The sequence below is a fragment of the Podarcis erhardii genome (genome assembly GCF_964252035.2).
Source record: "Podarcis erhardii genome assembly, chromosome: 8".
Taxonomy (NCBI): domain Eukaryota; kingdom Metazoa; phylum Chordata; class Lepidosauria; order Squamata; family Lacertidae; genus Podarcis; species Podarcis erhardii.
The window spans coordinates 46,813,678-46,835,730 of NC_138499.1; the positions used below are offsets into that span (position 1 = coordinate 46,813,678).

A 22,053-nucleotide genomic window follows, 5' to 3' on the forward strand; every position below is an offset into this window, starting at 1 on the left:
GCTGCCCTGCTTTTTTAGAAGCGTAACTAGAAGGCCAACTAGTTCAAGGCCAAGCTAGCAGCAGTGTAGTAAATGTCCACCCATACATAATAACAGTTGCAGGAGGATATGTTTTCTCTTTCACAATGCAACTGCATATTTGAGCAGTGAAGCAAATAAAAGGAATTGGGTCAGAGAACAAGAGACACTGAAACCAAGGATCATAAGACAAATAGCTATGGAGCTTATTTAACTAAAAGGAAGCCATAATGAAGTGATTTCCAAGTAGAGGACATGGCTGGAAGACATAAACAGCTGAATGTGCAATGGATATACATCTAATGCACACTGCCCAACATCTCCTCTCAGAGTCGCGCTTCTGTTATGGGGATAGAGCCCAAATTCCAGCACACAAACAGCAATACTTCGTACTTAGGAAATGTGCCCTTTTCCCCCTAGATCAAGGGTGATGAACCCCTGAGCCGGATATGGCCCACAGCTGGATTTCATCTGGCTCCTTGGGTTCTCCTCCTGCCCATCAGCAGGAAAAAGCTGAGAGGGAAAGGAGTTCTGATGTTCTGCAGAATGGTCAACTGTGCTTTCTGAAGGAAAATCAAAGCCAATGGGGAAATGTCCCAACAGAGGTAGACTTGAGTTATTTGCAAATTTGCTCAAAATGTCCATGCATTCTGCAGTTGGATGTGTGTAGGTTTTTTTTGGGGGGGGGGGTGCAACTGCATTTTGAAGTTTGAGGCTCTGAATAGCTGTAAAGAAAGGCTTGCAGTTCAGCTGTGCATCCAACTGAGTCTTGACATTATTTGCATTCTTCTACTGGGATTACAGAGTTCTTTTTGCATTTTGCACAGCCAGTACAGATAAAGGAGGTTGGAGAGCTTTATAAACAAACTTTGTTGGGCTTTTTTTTCTTTTTTAAAAGTCTATGGAGAAAATGGAAGGGTAAAGCGAGTGGCACTGCTAAGAAAATATTTCTCATTTTCCATAGGAAACGGCTGCTTGTGCCTCAACCCCCTTTTGGGTCTGGCCCAGTGTAGGTGCTACACAGCTTCTGGCTGGAAATTGCTTAAATCATCAGCTAGCTAAACTGTTGCTCAGAGAGCCTATATTTTCCCCGTTCACTATGGCTTATTATGACATGCAATCTGGAGCAATGTTTCAAAAAGCCATACATATTGAGATGTCAGCGATATGCAACTGTATCAAAATGTAAAATCAAGTTGGTGCATGTCTACTTAGAAGTAAGCAGGACTTACTTCCAAGTAACATGCATAGAATAACAACCTAATTGGCTACTCAGTGGAAAAAGAAGATGTTCAACCAGTCACCCAATTCTAATTTAAATGCTTGACAGCCCTGATATAACACTTGTATAAAGTGAGTTGTGCATTAATGGCTCTCCATCATTATCTCACAAAGGTGGATTATATTCACTTAATTAACCTTATCAACAAGGTATTTACAGTACTCAATGCTGAAATAAAATATACATTGGAAGTAAAAGTACCTATCTTCCGCCCATTTACCTTCCTACCAAATACACCACCATCAGAAAAGGTAGCATTTCCTTAACTGGACCTGTTAGCGGGGAGATGGTCTACAAGTAGAGCTTCAGTACTGTGCTTTCTGCTAATATCTGTGTATCCGACCCAACTCCCTGCTATGACTGCTGATCATGAAGGATTTTAGAATATACAGCTTTTAAAAAGCGGAAACTTGTTTTAGCCCGTGGATCACCCCAGCCTGGATCAGGGCCAACGCCTATTGTACAACACGGTACAATAGAAGATAGGATACGACACAGTATAAATAAGAGATAAATCTTGTAACTTAATAAAGATGTTTGTGAAGTACTTTAGTTTTACATTGTGTTTGCGTTTATAGGTAATTTCCTCAGATATTCCCCGTCCAGTATCAGCTCCCTTACTGAAAAGTTTATTTAGATTACTGTTCTACTAGATAAGATAAAAATGGAGATAACATGCGCCACAGAAATCTACTCGCTTGCAAGCATGGATACTATTTTGTCACTTACCCCTGAGGCTGTGGTTTGTGTGCTAGGGGAAGCATTTTTTCGGCAGTCATCTGAGTTTGTAGAAGACGTGGAAGTTGGAGTCATAGGAACGGCATTATTGCTATTATTACCTGCAATGGGAGCACCCAAGTTAGAACTCTGCGTTCTCCAGATGGACAAATCTCTGCCCCTCCACAAACTCTTTCATTATATTTACCCGAGCATGACTTTGTCTTAGCCAAGTTCTTTGGTTTTCGTTTCCTGGTTTGAATTCCCTCTTTCTTCATAGCAAGGGGTCGGGGCACCTAAAATGCAATACCCCCAAAATTTTAAAAAAATCTGAAATTTGTTTTCTCTTTGGATACATTAGAGACATCCTACTATAAGCAAAATTACAGTGAAAATAATGGCATTAGGTCATGATGTTTGAGTCATTATGTAACCACTATTCATGTAAAATTTAACTATTTTTCTTTCTAGAGTTCTACACCCCATAGGTACACAGAGGAGCGGTCATAGGATATGGTTTTTGGGTTTTTTTATTTGGCTGGCAAACAGTGACACTCGATTCTGTAATGGACATTGTACACTGTGCAGATATAGCGCTGCATCGTGCATATATGTGTGGGATCTTTTAGGCCTATAAACCTTATCCATATTCAGCATCCTTAAGAAGATGGTAGAATGGGAACAGTACTAGACTCAGTCAAACCATTTCTCATCCATCTACTAAATAGGTGGGCCTTTCCCATCAAGCGTGCAGCCTCTCTTATCAAAAGCCTTTCCCTGCAAACTTGCATTCATTTCTCTCGATTGTCTGCACTATTGAAGAACTTCTATGTGGCTAGAACGTTTTACATGTGGAGTAAACTAGTGGTTCCCAATTGGCTACGTTCTGCAGAGCCCCTGTTTTTCAAAAGCCAAGCAATGGAACCCCTACTTTTGAAAACTTTGATATCTCTATCATAGTTTTTGTTATGTGAATGGTGCCACAGACACCCTGAGTGGGTTATGCGGACCCCCTAGGGCAGACGGACCACTCATTGGGAGCCACTGGAGCAAACTATTCCTTCAAAGTGAAGACTGTTCCCTTTCTCCGAAATAGAATTTGCACTTTTACAAGTGCCACATAATGTCTGTTCCACATTTGCAAAGAAGTTGATATTTTAATGCGGCAGAACCTGTGCTTTGGAATTCCTGACTCTTGACAATAGGCAGGAATCCTTGCTATCTTGTTTTAGATGCCTAATGAAAACTTTTTTTGTGTTTTGGCAAACCTATCCCAACACATAATTTCCTTGGCTATATTTGTTTTAAATGTGTAACTGATGTTAACTTTGTTTTAATTGTTTTATGTATATTTGTGTTTTCTAATTGTTCTGTGGATTTTTAGTTGTGCTTCATCTACAATTATATCTGTACACTACTGAAACCACTCTTCGATTAAGCGGTTCATAAATCTCCCAACTACTAAACCAATAAATAATACCCAAGACCTGTCAGAAGCAGCAATCAGTGACTTCTGTTTTCTGTTTAAATTACTATTTACTGGAACATTAAATGATGGACTGTGACATGACGTGGGGCCGTGGATTTCTCTATTGACATCCCCTATCATTTAGTAGCTAAGCACAATTGCATACATGCAAAATAAAAATAAAAATGGGAGGGATAAGAGATGCTCTCCCCACCCCAATCCCCTTTCACCCTCCTAGCAGAGTTGGACTTGGGTCTCCTGTGAAACTAAATGTGTGTTCCATCTCAGGAATGGTGTGCTTGGATGGCCATTAAGCATGCATCAAGCAAGGACTGAAATAGCTCATGATAATACGAAGTAGCTGCTCACCCCATGAAGTTTCATGTACAGGCCACAGGCATTGCATACGGGCTCTCCTTCTGCATTCCTGCGCCAGAGGGTGGTGGTCGTAGTGTGACAGTTGGCGCAAGACAAACCCATTCTTCTCGAAGAAGGCTAAGAGGCAAGCACAAGGAAATGCCAAATCAATACAAAGACATGTGGAGAGAGCTCTTCTGCACATAAGCAGTAGCAGGATTGTATATAGACCACAAAACTGGCTTCAAAATAAATAGAGAGAGAAACAGACAGACAGACAAACAAACCATTAAGCCGCATTAAGCAGTTGGTCCCTTACCTTTCCTGCCCCGATCTGGCCACACTGGTCCATACGCTGGTCACCTCCTGGCTTGACAATTGTATGTTCTTGAAACTGCCCCTGAAACTGGCCCGGACACTCCAGTGGGTGCAGAATGCTGCAGCGAGGCTCCTCACAGGGTCCCTGCCATGGGAGCATATTCAGCCAGTGCTTTAACAGTTGTACTGGCTCCCGGTGGAGTATCGGGTCAGGTTTAAGGTGCTGGTTTTGACCTTTAAAGCCCTTTGTGGCTTAGGGCCCTCGTATTTACGGGACCGCCTCTCCTGGTATGCCCCGCAGAGGACCTTAAGGTCCATGAATAATCATAGTTTAGAGGTCCCAGGCCCTAAGGAAGTCAGATTATCCTCCACCAAGGCCAGGGCCTTCTCAGTGATGGCTCCAACCTGGTGGAATGCTCTGTCCCATGAGACCAGGGCCCTGCAGGATTTAACTTCCTTCCACAGGGCCTGTAAGACAGAACTATTTTGCCTGGCTTTCAATTTGAACTTACCCTGATCTTTTATTCCCCTTCCTTCCCTGAGCTGCCCTCCCTGCCCCAAAGAGAGGTGCCTTCTCACTCTGCCCCACAGGGGCCTAGGAAGCACCCCCTGGCCAGCCCCAGAGGCACCATTCGCCTGGGGAGCTTGTAGCAAGCGCTATTGCAACAAACAGCTGTGCAAGCCTTGGGGAGGCAGAGACGCAAGAGGGCATCAGCGGAGGGAGGGAGGAAAGAGGGACAAAGACCAGTGTTGCCCACAGCACCACTGACCATCACTCAAGGCACCCCAAGGTGCTACAGCACCCTGGTTGGAAAGCACTGTTTTAGGCAATTTTCCAGTACGCTTTTCAAACTCCCATCTCTCCCCTCAGCTCTCCAGTAAATTGGCTAGCCACTTACTTTTATGTCTCTGTTCCCACCAAGGAACAAAACTAAAACGTCTTGCTCCCCCTCCTCCTGAACCATTATAGTTTCAGTTTCTGCCACTTCTTCCAGCTCCCCCTCCCCCCAGAAAAACAAGTGTTTGGGGAGCATCTGAATATATTAATCATCTTCCAGTAATTCATGCAAAGAGCTATGTGGAAGAATTAACATTCCAAAATACTTTGCAGAAGTGGGCTTTAATTGTTGTTTTTTTGGAAGGGGGTGTCAGTAAACTCAAGTATAGCAGAACAGCCTATATTATAAACAAGTCATTTATGGCACTGTTCAGTGGAGTTTGGAGCAAAGATGAAGCAACTCTACATCAGAAATAATCGCACAACAAAGAGCTTTACAACCACAGACCATAGATCATAAGTAAAGCTGCTCCCATAAACATGTGAAATGAAGGTGAAGGGGTTATAAAATTTCCTGTAACAAGTGATCTCTTTTCCATTAATCATGGGCAAGAATTTCAGCTACATCATAAATCTGCTGTTTTGCACAAGTACTCAAACATTACAAAAACACAGACTCACTGACTATAGATTTACAAACTAACACATTTGCAGGGGGTAGGGGAAGAATCCATTACAGAAATATGTATTTTTCTCATCCAAGATTGTAAATGATGACACTCTGGGAAAAATGAATTTGTTCAGGTTCCACCCTCCCTTCTTTCTGCAAAATTTGCCATAGTTTGCTAGGAATTTTTTTCACCATTGGCTCTACTGAGACAACTGACACATAAAAAAACAAATAACCATGGTCAAAATCTGTTTAGAATATTACTGTTTCTTTATCTTTTGTCACTTGTATATGAAAATGCATTCTTAAGCAACTTTTAACAGACAGAAGAAACAGTAGGGGGGGGCCACAGAATTTTATGATTATTACATAAAATGATTTTATTACTAATTGTGTTATTCTAATGATAATATTAGATTTTCAGCACTCATTCTGGAAAATGTATATTTCTAGTTTTTATGGTTCCAGGATTCTCAGGAGCAAATTGACCAATGTTTCTCAACAATGATCATCATTTAGAGGTGGCAGTTGTAGGGCACATCATTAAAGTTCATATAAATTAGATAATATTGGAAACTATTAAAAGAAATGTACAAATTATTTCCATGAAATGGGCTACAGTATAGTCATGTTTTCTTAAAATATGTATATATTTTAAGAATATATATATATATATATATATATATATATATATATATGTATGTATTTTTTATTCCTGTAATGTGGGCATTAGGGAGGCACAGGAAGACTTTCTTCCTCCTAATTAGATTATGCGCTACTTGATGAAATTAGGCAGATAACCAGTTACAAAACTCCTCCCGTTACTAACTTTGAAAATCCCTTTGTCCATGAGGGCACCATTGAATAGATGGTAATCAGGTGAGGAAAGTGTGACTTTTAAAAGCTCATTGTCTACCTTGGCAGGTTTTGTTTGTTTGCCTTTGAAAAGATTGTGTCATCTTAACGCAGCCTAAATAAGATTAGCATTGATTAAATTTATGGTAATCAGGATTACAACATAAACGAAATGCAGTTCAAAATCTGTAATGGTTGGCTGAGATGACATAGCCTAAGTAAGAAGAGTATTGATTAAGTAAAATGCAATAGTAAAAAAGCAAAAATCTCTAATAGCACGTTATTTCATATGGGAGGAGAATGAATATATTCTAGTTGCAAGGGAGGAAAATTTGAAAAGTCTTTCTGTTAGTTATTAGTTAGCTATAATTTTTTTTTATCTTGCCTTCCAAATGTATTTTTCTGGACTATTTACATAACATTCATGTAAAATAACATAAAAATACAAAAACTAGCTGGAAATAATAATAGGTAAAAGGTAAAGGTACCCCTGCCCGTACAGGCCAGTTGTGTCCGACTCTAGGGTTGTGCGCCCATCTCACTTAAGAGGCCGGGGGCCAGTGCTGTCCGGAGACACTTCCGGGTCACATGGCCAGCGTGACGAAGCTGCTCTGGCGAGCCAGCACCAGCGCAGCACACGGAAACGCCGTTTACCTTTCCACTAGAAAGCGGTACCTATTTATCTACTTGCATTTAGGGGTGCTTTCGAACTGCTAGGTGGGCAGGAGCTGGGACCGAACAATGGGAGTTCACCCCGCCGCGGGGATTTGAACCGCGGACCATACGATCAGCAAGCCCTAGGCGCTGAGGTTTTACCCACAGCGCCACCCGCGTAGTGGGTAACAGTCAGTTTTTTGTAGTGTAAAACAGTCATTGGCTAAATGAGGTTTCAAATTATGGGGATTTTTAAAAAATTGTTCTTTACCTGATTGTAGATGCCAGGTAAACTTCCATGGGGAAAGCATCTAACAGGTAAGAGAATACCAATACTGTACCCCAAAGATCTCTCTCTGGTTACCTAGTGGTAGTTGAGTGGAGTGGAGTGGAGTGGAGTGGAGTGGAGTGGAAGTTGGTGAAGCAATGGCACAGTCTACAATCCTGGGTAACTGAATAACCCTTAAAAGCCATCTGAGAAAGAGGGAAATCCTCAGTGCATTTTTATTTAAAAGTCAAAGGCTGCTTCTGTTGACGCTTACTGGGTTTTACTTCCAGGTCATTAGGCGTCAGACTAAAGGGTTTGTGTGAACCCAAATCACCTCACTCCCAGCCAAATGCCAACATCCTAACTGCTACAATACCCTCTTATGAGTTCACTGTTCTCAGATTCTAATTAACTGGTTATTGTGCTGTGCACTACTACTCTCTGGGAAGCATGAGTACATTTATATATTTTTAGTGTAACACTGAATTTTTGGACTACATCATTGCTAGTCCGTCCCCCCCATCTCATCTTACTCTGTTGGAGGCGTCTAGGGAAAATGTCTGACCGTGACATGGGATTTTTCACACCCTCTTTAAATATCAGCTTGGCTATAAGCAGAGCCAGGGCGTGCATTTTGCTGTTTGAGACAACAACATGGAGCTCCCTCAGCTCCATACACAAAGGCCAACGGGACTGACAGGAGAATCTTACTTCAACATGAAGCAAGGATAGTGTACATGAGGGCAGCTGCCTTGCTTGGGGAGGACAGGACAGGCTGTGCTGTGTACACACACTTCCCTCCCTCACGAAAGGCTGGCTCCAAATGAGCCATGTCTGGTCCTTAAACACTTTGGAACTCCCTTCCTACGGACCTCAGGCAGGGGCCCTCCTTAAACTCTTTACAGTGCCTGCTTAAAACATTTTTGTTTAGGCAAGTCTACCAGGAAATGTAGAAAATGAAATTAAAACATATGTCTTTGGGGCTTATTGTTGATTTTAACTATCTTTTGAATGTGTTTAAATATGTGCCGTGAACAGAATTTTACTGATCACAGCAACATTTTGTTTTGTAACCTACTCTAGCATTTTATTACAATCAAGCAGTATAAAACTTCTGCTAATTCAATCAATCAATCAATCAATCAATCAATCAATCAATCCCTTCAGTCATTTGATTCACTCAATTTATTGGCTTTTATTTACCAGGGAGAGAGATTGAGGGGTGGTAAGGGAGTGTGTGTATAAACAACAAAGGGAGTGTGTGTATAAATTAGACACTGAGAGCCCCAAAGAGGAAAGATGGCAGAGTCAGAACCTTCAGCCTTTCAAGAAAAATTCTGGCAGGGTTTGTGCTTGGAAATGACCCCCCCCCCAGCCTTCAGACTTGGCTCTGGCCATAACTGACACATGCGTACTTCCTTCTGACACCAAGAAACACTCCCCCCAAGCAGCAGAAACTAGCCCTGAACTAGGAAAGGTGAGGGGGAAAGGTGGAAAGTGGCCTCTTAGCCCAAAGCCTTCCCTAAAATGGTCACATCAAAGAGTGAGGCTTTAGTGTACTAGTCCCTCTGCCCAGAGGTCAATTCTGGGCCAAGTCTCACCCTCGTGGGTGAGAGAAATTTTGTGAGATGGAGTAGCAGGATGAACTCTCAGGTAGAAGGCAGTTAAAGGAGTTTTCCCATTAATTCACCCACACACACATACTTCCACGGAGGAAAGTGACAAATTGAATGATTGATTGATTTTGATTGATTGAAAGCAACAGAAAATTCTAGACTCCCTTACTTCCCAACACCTCAGCTCATTAACCTTACAGTGATTATTATTTACCAGCCATTCTCATGGAGTGAAAAATCACTCCTGCAGACTATCTTACTCCTGAATTGCTTTTATTTTGCTATAATATCTCTATGAAGAATGGCAGCATTTGGGATATATTTGTTTCCTGGGTCAAACTTAAATGATGACAGAGTAGAAACTTGTCAGGAATGTTTGGGGAACATATTTTATGAATTGCTTAATTCTGGAGAATTAGTGGTTTCTACTCCTAGTGCGCACTGACATACTTTGAATTCCTGAAAATCCAGTCCTAAAAATCTCAAGGCTTTTTAGACAGTGGTGAGGATCACAATTTTGTTTCTGAAACACAGGACCTGCTCATAGTCCTTATGATCTGGCAAAAAATGTTTAAGGTAGCCGGGGGGGGGGGTCCTTTTACCAGAACCAAACAGATAACAACTGTCTATATACCAAAACTACAATTAGACTATTTCCCATCCTCAGTTAGGATAATAATAAAATCCTGAGAAATGAAGATTGGATTCAAGCAGCTCCATTAATTTCCTAGCACTGGCAATATTTAATTGCATCCCAGTCTTAATCTCACTATATGGTTAGTGAGGATTCCTTCATTTTTTCGTTAAACAACTGGCCTCAGTTGCATGGTAATGTTGAGAAAAACATGTCTAAAGTCCACATAGGCTTTTGGAACTTGCCCCATGTGTTTAAGATTTGTAGTACATCTTACTGCATACATCTTCCCCAAAAATAAAACTCACTGAGTTAAAATTTAAAAGAATGTATGTGCTAAATCCAAGTTCAAGTTGGCTCAAGTTGGCTATTTCTATAAAACAGCCTAATTTAGGTCATGTTTCAATGAATGGCAGAACTGGACGAAAATCCAAAACCCAAGCCTTTGATTTTTGTAAGACGTTTGTTTGCAGTGCAAAAGTTTAAAGTATAACTTCTTTCAGAACCTTTTTAACTGTGTAACTGCTTTTAGATTTTTCAGATTTTAATTGCCATCTGTTTGTCAGTGCAAACCTTCCACATAGCAAGTAGCTCTTAAAATGAAGCAAGAAGTTGTGCTTCTGATACCGTGGGTCTGCACAGGGCTATTGATTTCAAGCAGCTTGTTTTGCGATAGAAAAATATTGAAACACAATGTTTAAGCAGGAGGGGGAGAGGGTAAATGAATTCATGGATCTGGGTGGAGACAGGAAAAAGACCCTTCAGTCTTTCACCCACCTCACTGATACTCACCACTCTCTTATGAGGCTTGATGAGAGGCCTGCTAAGTCCATTCATTTTGGTGTACAGCCCACAAGCATTGCAGAGATAGTTACCAGTTCCATCCCTTCTCCACAGGGGGGTCTGGTAGGAGCCACAGTTGACACATTCCCGGCTCTCAGAGAGATCCTCCAGAAGCTCTGTAGGGAGAGGGGCAAAGAGGATGGGTTAGCTGGGAAGTCATGCAGAGGCTCAGCTGACTGCTCTGGAGTTATCTTGCCCCTCTCCACCCTCAAAAAACAAAAAACAAAACAAAAATCAGCTGGATTGCTCTCCCTCTCCAAAGTCCCATCACATCCAGTGGCCAAGGAGTGCACCCCATGGATTAGCACCACAGTCAAAACAGCGAAGTGAAAAAAGCCACACTAAAATTTCCAAGTGGAGCCCTGCAGCCCCCCCAATCAATCCATATCTTCACAGAAGGATTCAAAGTGCACATTAGATATATTTAGAAGCTGCAGTGGTCCTATCCAAGTTTACCTGGGAGTTAGCACAAATAAACATAGCAGGACTTACTTAAAAGTAAACACACATATGCTATCTGGCTGCAAGCTCGCTGAGCTAAGAGAATAAAATCAACTTCTGAGTAAAGTGGTTAGGATCAGATTCTGCTCAGAGGCCTAAAACCAGTGGAACTCCCCCCCCCCCGAATGAAGTTCAGCAAATTAAATGTCTTTAATAATATTTATAACTGCTTTTCTCCAAGGTGCAACGTTTAGATAACTATTCTCCCTGCTCATTTTACAATCACAACAACCCTGTGAAGTAGGGTAAGAGGTAGTGAATGGTTCAAGATAAATCAAATAAAGCTTCATGGGAGGGCATTTGAAACCAGATCTCTCTCTCCCCCCCCCCCCATCTGACACTAAAACCCCAAGGCAGCACACTTTCCGAAGTAGTTCCCAGAGTTATCTGTGACAGCAAAAACAGAGACTTCCTGCGGCATCTTAAAAACTAGCAATTTTATAGTGGCATAAACTTAAATGGATGTGAATCTTTTTCATATCCATGTACAGTATTATAATTCTCAGTTGCAGGTATATTTATATATACACACAAACACAGGTTACACACACACACACACACACACACACACCATTCTTCTTCCATTATAGAACCCAAAGTGGTGTACATACAGTTCCCATGCAGCCACACAAACCCCTTAGCTGGGATGTATGCAGAATAAGCTCAGCAACCCTTTAAAAACTTAGCACCAAGCGTTGAAGAAACAATTGGGTTTTTCTGGTTTTAGCTGTTCTCATTTTTATATATAAGCCATCTTGAGACTCCTGTCAGGGAAAAGGGGGCGGGGGTAATAAATAAGAAGCAGAAATAATCAAATGCTGGTGATTTTAAAGGGAGGCTCCAGGTTGAAACTGAATTGCAAGTCCTCAAGGAGTCCAAATGTGATCATTTGGGACTTGATCAGACCCAAAGGAGCAGAGCTGAACGTAAGGTGTGAATCACGTGATCAGACCCAAAGGAGCAGAGCTGAACGTAAGGTGTGAATCACGTTTCCCTACGGGGCCTCCCTTTGACGTTCCTTTACAGCCACCTTAATATCAGTGGCAAGAGAGTCCCAGCAGACCAAAATGTTCTCTTCTTGGTTTACCATTGCTGGTGTCAAATTTGTATCTCCCTCTTCCTTCACACAGAGACTGGCCTGTTTGCCTTAGATGGAAGTGGGGGGGGGGGGAGAGAGAGATGGTGGTGTATATCACTATGCAAGATGAGCAGAGATCAATGAACCCCTGATGTTGTGTTGCCAGAGTAGGCACGGGGAGAGAGTGGCCCTCTGTCTGGCCTGGCCTTGTTGTTGGATCTGGTTCCTGCGCCTGGAACTACTGAGAGGCTGTTTTAGGTTGGGGACATAAGAGGCCTGTCTGCAAGAGAACAGTCCTGACAGCCTAGATGTAACCGGCTCCCATTTCTTCCCATTCCCATCAATCATCTACTTGGACACTAAATTTGCAGAGTATTCTCCCATCTTGATCTTGCCTGCCCTTGGTACTGTTCAATAATGAAAGTAATAAACGGATCCTACCGCCCTACTTCTCCGGCTTGCATTCAGAAACAATAAGCCTGCCTTTACTTCGCAGCAAATTGTAAAAACATGATCCTTTCAATTGAGGCTTAAAAAAAATAAATTCCAATTTAGAGAGGATTGCAGTCCTGAGTGTCACCACAGCAGCCGGAGGGAAGGTCAGGTATCTCTTTCGCAATGCTGCAACCCCCTTCCTCCTTCTCTCCCACCCAAGTCAGGCGCTCTGGTCAAGAAATAGGAAGCAAATTCAGCATTTGCTGAACCTGGGTGTTCCCTGGAAAACTCGAGCCAGCAGCCTTGGAGGCGAGGAGAACCGCAGGCAGGAAGGCGGTCGTGCCCTCTCCTCCCCCCAGTCCTTTGCGGTTCTTCCCCAGCTACTATCTCGTCTTCCGACGTGACTGCTTTGAATGGCTCGCGTGTCTCCCTTCCCCTTGCGGGGATCAGCTCGCGGCAGCGGGCTCTGGAAAGAGATCACCCGAAGCAAGCTTTTTAAAATCCAGCAAAATTAGTTTCTGCCTTTCGCTTTCTGGCTTCAGCAACTTTTTGCACTGTGCTCACAGCAAACGCTGCGCAAAATGCTAAGTAAGCCTTGGCGATTTCAGATAGGCTTCCTTCCGAGTAAGGATGGAGACCCAAATGGGAAGACAACAGGACTCGCCCAGGAAAACGGTGCATTTGCGGTGCAATGCTTACGAGTGGTGCCTTGACTCAGAAGTAAATCTGCACTTGCTCCATGGAGCTAAGTCTAGAATAAGTGCGTTTAGGATTGCCGCCTTAAGCACCTTTTATTTTAATTTGTCCCTGTCCCTTCTCCTCTCTGAAGAGATTTAAATCGGAGTCACTTCGCAATTCGCGCGCGCTCCTTGGTTTATACCTCTTATCTAGAGGGTCCCTTGCTGGGATCGCGACCTGGGACGTTAATAACTCAATTTCTGCGATCGCTCCGGATTTCCTTGAAATCCAAGCCAAAAAATGGCGGAGGACAACGTGTTACCGACCATAAGTCGAGGGCTGGGAATTCCCTGTCGCGATTTTAAAAGTCGCAATTTCCCCAGCGCATTTCTCTGTAGATCTATAGATACTTTTCATTTCCAAGGATCCGCACGCAGTCCGATCTTGTGCAAGCTTACTTGCACAAAGTCAGTCCCTCTGAGTTTAGTGGTTCTTAATGCCGCGTAAGTGAGCCTCAGAATACACGCACTTAATGGGGAGTTCGCCCCCTTGAAGGCGCTGGGATTTATTGTCAAAATTGGGTACGTATTTGGAGTAATTTGCACGCGAGTGCAGCTTCCCCCTCAAGGAGAGCGTGCCTTTATTGATGGATTAATAGAAACCTTTATAGACCGCCTCCTGAAATATCAAGGCGAAGTCCAACATAAATGTGCAAGTGCAATAAAACATAACATGCATTTTTAATATAAAAATGCGGATTATTGATTCTAATAAAATGATATTGAAATCGGTGATTTAATTATGTTTGGGATCAGGCTGCTCCAGGCTCCCTTGAAATCCCCACTATTTGCCTTTGGGGCCGAGTTGCAAGGGGCTTTAGCCCCCCCCCCCCCAGCAGTTTCTTTGGAAAGGGGGAGGAAACTCCATTTAAATCAATGGGCGGGGCGACGATTAAGTCGCTGCGAAAGCCTAATGCCCCCCTCCCCAAAAAATCCATGTACTTCGTTGGAGAACGGAACGTGCCTCGACTTCGAGAGGATCTTGAAGGTTTCTGGCAAATCCCAGGGGCTGTTCTCCCCCCCCCAAAAAAAAACCCTAAAACCTGCGGAACTGAAATAAAAGGGGGCTGTGGAAAAGCGCAGGCAGCCGGCATACTGAGAAAGCTTCTGCAAAAGATCGGAGGTTTTGCCTCTGTGCAAAGGTCGGCCCGCTTCCGACTATTTTTCTGACCAGAGGACAGAGCTAGGACAGAACTGGACTTAAGCTGCGAGTTGAGAGGTATTGATGGGATCGAAGTGGATGCGAATTGCGAGCGGGAGTTGGAACGATCAACTCCAGGGGGCCAGCCGCGTTCCTTTGTTACCAGAAAAATAAAATAAAATAAAAAATAAAATGCTAAAACCAATCTGCCAGCCGGAGGTCATAATCACAGAAGTCCATGCCATTAAAAAAACCAAAACACCTCTTAGGTTACAATCAAATATCCGTTTTCCTGGGAGTTAGCCCCATTGAATTAAATGGGACTCCCTTGTGAATAGATATGCATAGGAATACACTGTCCCTTTTAAAATGCCACCAGATTTTTTTTTGGGGGGGAGGGGTAATTTCAAGTAAATTGATGGCACCTTTGGGGGAAAGCAAGCAAGCCGTCCTCTGAGTGTCCCTAGGCACCCGCCAAGTATGTCTGCTGCTGATCACAGCCTGATTTTATCTCAAAAGTTCAGTCACCGCAAGATAAGTCCGTATCTAGAGAATATATGATCCCTCTCCCTCCCACCCCACAAGAAACAATATCCCAGTTTTTCAGTCTTTCTGGGAATCCATGGTTAATTCTCAAAAGGGTTTCCAGAAAGCAGAACCGGGCCTCCCACATATAAAATCTCCCTGCTCCCGAGAGGAACTAGAGAAATGCTGTTCCTGCTTTTTCCTACACTGAAATAATTGATTACTGTTGAAAGTCACCGGATCATTGCCTTAGGAGAAGCCGCTGGAAAATGGGCACGACCGCAAGCTTGGAAGTAACTTTCCCCCCATTGAGCTCCCTGCGCAAATAGCTTGAAACAGTTTCAACGGCCTCTCCTGTCCTTTACCTGCTTTGCAGCCCCAGGTTTCTGCTCTTGGGCACGCAAGAAAAGTGAAAGGGACCTCGTAAATGTCAAAGGAGTCTTTGCGATTCGTGTTTAACGACAGGAATGGGGGAGTCGAAATCCTGGCGGGGCGAGAGACACCAGCCCCCTCCCCCCCTTTCCCCAAAGATCTTGTCTTTTGGAAAGGAGCAGAAATGGAACAGGCAAAATCGCAGCAGGCCAGGACTCATTCCTGGTGCAACGTCAGCCTGTAGTTTTTGAATAGCTCCTGAAAAAAATCTATTCCTCTCTGCACTACAAGACTCACGTGCCACGGCTTCAAGGACGCTGGAGTCAAACAGTGAGATCACTCCCCATGCAAAAAACAACACACACACGCTGTGTCTTATCCTGAAGAAAACGAGTTTACACGAGACAATAAGACCCCTCTCCTCTTTTATAATAAAAAAGGTTTTATAAATAACAAATTATTTTTAAATTATTTTTAAAAATTATAAATGCTTCAGATCTTTATCTGGTTGTCCTCACAACTAATTTGTCAGGTAGACCACTCACTTTACACAGACATGGGAGATTTTAGGACATTTCAGTAGTCTGCTGCAGTTAAGTATGGTTCCAAGTTCCACCCATAATATTCAACACCCTAGGTTACGTTTATCCATTAAAATTGATGTTTTAAATAGTGAGAAACTGCTGTCAAAAATAAATGTATACTAAATAGTTCATTTGGAAACAAGCCTAATGGTTTTTAGTGAGGTCTGCTTCTGTGTATCTTGCTTAGCAGCACAAAAATAATTTAGCCATTTATAAAATTTAAATTAATGCACTCTTTACTTTATTCCCATTAAAAAACCAGATTAATTTTGTGCTCATTTGTTTTCTTAAAACGTACGTTAGAATTCTGGATTTCATAAACCAGCAATGATTTAGCATAATGATTAAAATCCAGATCAAAAATCTACTCTGTGGACAGATTTCGGGTAACAATTTATGCATCTCTCGTGGTTGCACTTAATTTAATATTAATTATTTGAGCTAATTAGTTGTGAGATCCTCATTCTTTCAACGCCCCCAAGCTGGAATCTATATTAATATGCATTATGTTTGTAGCTGTCATTGCAAGGTGAAGTACTGTTTCTTGTGTTCACTTGCTCGATAGATGGCTTAAAAATCAAGGCTGGTATGTCCCATCTAAGCAGGCTAACGTAGTGTTTAGCATGCAAGCAGGTATGCTTATGGACATAACCTAGATTCCAAAAAGAGCTGTGCTTATTTAGCACTAACAGTCAATAAACTATATTAAACTATTTCAATCTCTTTTTCAGAACAGTGTCTTTGTAGACATAGCTGACGTTTTAAAAATATTGATCTAAAATTAATTTTCTTGCAAGAACAATTTACAGAATGCAGACTTGCATGAGAAATGTGTGTATACACAAAAGTTTAACACAACAACACAATCCCCCAACACCCACCAAACAAAATTCTGGCCCTTGTCCTGCACAATTTAGTAACAGAAATCTGCCAGGCACTGAGTTGGCCCATTTAGTCTATCTTAGTCACTCATGTAGTGTTTGCTACATTGACTGGAAGCTGTTCTAAAACTGGGAGAGGAGGAGACAGGAGCCTTTCAGTTCACATAGAACTTTCTACCCTATTAAAGAACTTTCATCAGAAATTTAGGAAGTAAATATTTTTTTAAATGTTACAGGAAGTTTACTGTAAAACATATAGGAATTCTACATAAACATACTGATCCAGCAAGGTGAGTGGAAGCAAATTTCTTTGCACAGAGCTTATGCAGGTTGAAAGCACTGACATGTGCATTGCAATATAAATTTGGTCTGCATCAGCTGTACGCCTGGGCTGGATGGCAATACAGTCCCCCAACTCACTCTCCTTGAGAAGTGAGTGGACGAGGTTCAGACTTAGGTTCTGTTTTATTCAGTTTTACTTTACACAAAGAATTTCCCAGTGTACTTGTTTATTAGTGACAGTTACCAAAATAAACTGTGCGCAGGAAAAGCAAAGTACATCTTATTCCCAGACTCTGCAAGGATAGTGACAGTGGTAGAAATTGTTGTGATTTAGTGTCCCTCCAATGGAGCTCTGAGTACTCTATACAGAAGTATTTCAATGAATGAACGAACCTATACAGCAGTTCTCCTTGAAACCACTTGAAGGTAAGTGTGTGCAGGATTGCAGCCGTGCGCTGCAATCTTATGCATGTTTCTACGTAAGTGAGGTCGCAACCGTATACTCCAGGGGCACCAAATGTGTAGAAAGTAACAAAGGTCACAACTACAGCCATTGCTCTACCTGCATTTGCCTCTGGCCCCAACCACCAATGGCATCGGGGCCCCAGAAGCAAATCTGTCCCTTGCATCCCTCCACGTCCCCAATTACTTTATATTGTCCTGCTGAACTCTGTGGGGCTGAGCATACAAGTATAGGATTGCATTATAAGTACCATTTAGATTAATGGGCCTTAGCTTTAGTCAATGTACATAGGATGCATGTATTGGCTGTGATCCAAAGGCTCCCCTCCTACAGTGTTTTACACACAAACAATGAGGACTCCCTCAATCTGCATCAGAGGGTGGCTATCAAATCCCCCCCCCATAAGCATCAAAATGTAACTTGTCCAACAGAACTTGGGACAATCTTTATTTTTTACCATCAATACTGGCTAAGCAACATTTACACATTTCCCCAAGGATCTTCACTTAGACCTGAGTTAGGTAGGTTACGACTGTGTCAATATTACTGACCAAGGAGTAGAAGAGGTTAAGTGAGAGACATAATTAGTGCAAGACCACCCAGTGACTCCATGGCTCAGTTAAGATTAGATCCAGGGACGCTTACTGATAATATCTTGCCTACAACTATTGTTCTGCACCAGTTACAAAGGTAGCATATGGAGAGCCCAATACTTGGCCTTGGTATTGGAATCATTGTAGGAAGGATCAGAATGTAACTGCTTGCAGTGAGTTTTCTAAGGCAACAGCCTACCTACTTCCTCAAATGTTCTGAGAACAGTTACACAGTAACTCCGCAGTAAGGTCCCCCCCCCCCCGTTGAATTCATTTCTAAATACATTAAGTCTATTTAGAACTGGAACAAAGGCTTTTAGGGACTCTAAAGAGAACTCTGATTTTTTGAAAAAGCAACATCTTTCTAGATATCACATCATGGATACAGTAAAGTCCCACACAGTTAAGACTGAGTTGGGTATAGACAGGTGGGAAGCATTTTTACTGTGAGGCAATGGACTAGTTTTAATTTAGAGTAGTAAAAAGCTTTGTGTCACTAAAATAAACTATAAGTATGGTATACTTGGTTTTTAAAAAAATCAACTCCCTTTAAATATTTGTTTCATTCAAAAACAGGAGTGAAACAAATATTTAAAGTTTTTTTATATAAAAAATGAGTATACCCTGCTTTCAATTTAGTGACACAAATTTGGCATTAGTTGTGGGGGTTTCTTCTGAAATGATTCAGCACCAATGGTTAATATATTAATCTTTAAACACTTATTTTCAACACCAGAGCTTTCCATTCTGATTTTATCATAGTATTGAATTCAGCGAATTTAGACAAATTATTTTTCAAAAATGCAATATTTGATTCTTCTGCATTATTTAGCAAAAAAAAAAAAAAGATGCTTAATTTCATTCAGAGTTCTCCTAATTGATTTTGGAAAATCATCCTGGATGCCTTTTTTTTTTTTTTAACAACAATGCGGTATTGAGAAACTAATGTTTGTTTTAAAAGGTTACCCAATCAATCAATGGGCTAAAAAGCACTCACTGAACTTTAACCAGCTAGCAGCCTGAGTTTTTGTATTTTGCAGAGACACGTCCCCTAGATGCAGATGAACTAATTTAAGACACACAGTCCTCTCTTCTTCCCCTCCCACTCCCCCCCTTTTTTTGCCAAGTCAAATAAAACCGGTTCCTAGTCAAATCCAAGGGATAATAGAGCAACGGGCTTTGGGGCGCCCAACCTTGAAACTGATTCAATCATTCCCAGCCGTTTGAAGGCACAATCTTGCAGCCAAGCAGGCCCTTGATTAGGTTAACTTGGGCTTTGCAAAGAAATGCCCGGGGAGACGATCCCGGGTTTTTTGTCTGCAGGAGAAAAAAAATCAACGGCAGCAATTGCGCAGCCTATTGTGGTTTAATACAATGAGCACATTTTCTCTCCCTCAAGAGCAAGGGGAGGGTGGAGAAATTGGTGGCGGACAGATATCTCCGTCTCTCCCTTTAAGCTATTTTTTCACACCTCGCCAGGAGAACATCGATGCTAAGCGTTGAGAAAAACTATAATAAAGCCAGTTTTCAAAGGTTTCTATCTTATCAGGGCGCTTTGGGCTTGCACCATTGTTCTCAGCAGGGGACAGGGGCGGGGGCGGCGTTCTAGGATTGCATGTGAAAAGAACCCGAGCAATTCGGTTTTAGATTTAATTTTATTTTTTTAAAGGTGTCCCGCCCCTTTATTTAAATTCCGGCCGGGGTTATTACGAGATTTAAAAGAAAGCCATTACTTGGCAATCAAGGCAGTACGACTGTAGGTATATTATACCAGCTGTTGGGAATCGCAGCTGTTGCAAGCGAGCTCAGGTCCTTCTACTGGGCTTCCCAGAACCATTGGGTTGGCTTCCAACCCAATTCCAGGATTGCTGGACCGGATGGGTCTTCGGCCTGATCCAGCAGCCAGTACTTTGTAGAAGTTAAAATATTGGACCCTTTAAAGAAAAACCGGTCGCCCAGCCCTGCACATTTATCCTTGCCTTGCTTAATGCCTGGCGCTATGTGACAGCCATCTCTCTCCTCCACCCTCACCCAATAAAGGTCCATTTGACAAAATCCATTTCGAGGAGCCTGGTGTCAGATGGTGGCAGTTGCCAAGTGTTTGGCAGCTCTGCAAGGGTCCCAGCTGTTTGTGACTTGTCTTTTGGCACATATGTCAGCATGTATGTGGCATTTGAGATACAGGCAGCCATCTTTTCCCCCCTTTTCTTTTTACAGTAGGTCTTGCTAACTACAGTTTAAAGGTGGGGGAATAAATGCTATCTCTTAAAGAAAGTAAAATACATCACTATGAGAAGCAAAAAACGGGTCCAGTTCCTTAGAGATCTCAACTGGTCCAAAATATATTTGCCATTAAATGAAATTACGATTATAGAAATGGCCAGTTAAGGTCCAAAATATCTTCCAACACATTGCTTAATATTAGTTTAATTAAATTATCAATCATTTCCCACAACACAAGGTCCCCAAGCTATATTAAAATGAAACACCTAACTTCCAACTAAATGGATATATGGGATGGCTTTGCGGCTCCTAAATCTACTTTTTTTTAAAAAAAAGATGTTATCTGAAAAGGTATAATGAAGTGATACCTTCTTTTTCAACCATCCCATTAAAGTTCTGTTCAACCCAGGGACTTGCTATATTCTTATGCAGTGTCCTCTTTTTTTGTGGCTAAACCCAAAAGGAATTATATTATTAGCCAATATACTAGACACATTTTACCTTCTATTTACCCTGGGCTAACCAAGTCAGGGTGGGAGGCCTTGTGCTAATTCTCCCACTAGGAAACGCAAATGGTGAGGCTTTCACACAGGTGAAGCAGGTAGGTAGGTGATGGTAAATGTTGTGGACTAAATACCCATGTTTTGTATGAAATTGGAAGACCTTTTTTAAAAGTAGATTACTAGAACGAAATCCAAAATATCCTGTCCAAAAGCTTGGTTTAAAAATATATCTGACACCCAGACATTTCTCCCCAGGGTCCTTCCCCAACCATTTAATCAAAGGATTAAGACAAATCAATTTCAAAGGAACCTACGTGGAATGATATTACTGACTGCTTCCAAATGGGAATCTCTATTTGAAAGAGAGAATCTTAATTGCTAGAATTCTAATTGCTTTATTCTTTTTAAAGGAAATAAATATGACAACCAGATATTTATTTATGCCATTATTTTATTTAGGGAGATCAGTAGGAGAGGAGTTAAATTTTTTGAATAATAACCACCACAGAGTAAAACAGTGCTTTTTTCTTTTTACTCCTTAGGTGGGTCTGATTTTCACATATAGAAATGAAGCCAGGAAGAGGACTCCAGAAACCTCTTTGCAATGCTCACTAGCGAATTGTGGCCACTAGTAGCAGGATCTTAAAAAGCAGCTGAAATTCTACATTTGCCCCACCAATTTGGGATAAACAACATTTCACTTAAAAGTTATCCAATTGCTATTTATCCTGTATATTCACTGAATTAATGCTGAACATTCAACCCTGAACAGGCACGTTAGGACTAAGCAAACTTAAATGCCTGATTCTAATAAATAAGTTTTAGCGGGCAATTATTTTAACACCCACACATTCACACATTTTAATATGTTTTATGGCCTTTAAAGATCTTCGACGGAAAGCCAAAGGATTCTAAAGGCACGTTTAATGAGGCTGCCTGCTTCCCTCCCCGGAAAAGCCCTAGAGCATTTTAATGCCACCCCTTCTCAGGCCAACTCCCCGGGGCGCCTCTGTTCACAGGTATCTTTACAGCTGCGGGCGAGAAAAGGGAGGCCATCTTTCCCAGCGCCACCCTTAGATTTCAGCCCTGAGGAAGAAAATCTCTTTCCCTTTCCAAACTTCTCAACCCAGCACCCAGCACGACAAAACGGCGCTCACAAGGTGAGGTCACGCTGCTCAAAGCCTCAGTTTCCTACCATCTCCTTAGCCCCAAACTGCAGGTTAGGTCGGCGCTAGGGCGCGTGATGGTAGCCTGAAG

General features: G+C 42.0%; 1 protein-coding gene across 4 annotated transcripts in view; it reads right to left on the minus strand.

Annotated features, from left to right (window-relative positions):
* GATA6 (GATA binding protein 6) overlaps positions 1-22,053 on the minus strand; it is a 33,280-nt gene that overhangs the window by 8,151 nt on the left and 3,076 nt on the right. For 3 of the 4 annotated variants that reach the window (XM_081873318.1, XM_081873319.1, XM_081873320.1), the window contains exons 3-7: positions 10,428-10,594; positions 4,162-4,305; positions 3,855-3,980; positions 2,226-2,313; positions 2,030-2,139 (exon numbers count right to left, since the gene is read on the minus strand). In XM_081873318.1, coding sequence (XP_081729444.1) covers positions 2,030-2,139; positions 2,226-2,313; positions 3,855-3,980; positions 4,162-4,305; positions 10,428-10,594 — 635 coding nt within the window. The remainder of the gene's footprint in view (positions 1-2,029; positions 2,140-2,225; positions 2,314-3,854; positions 3,981-4,161; positions 4,306-10,427; positions 10,595-22,053) is intronic. The other variant, XM_081873321.1, reaches the window with a different exon arrangement.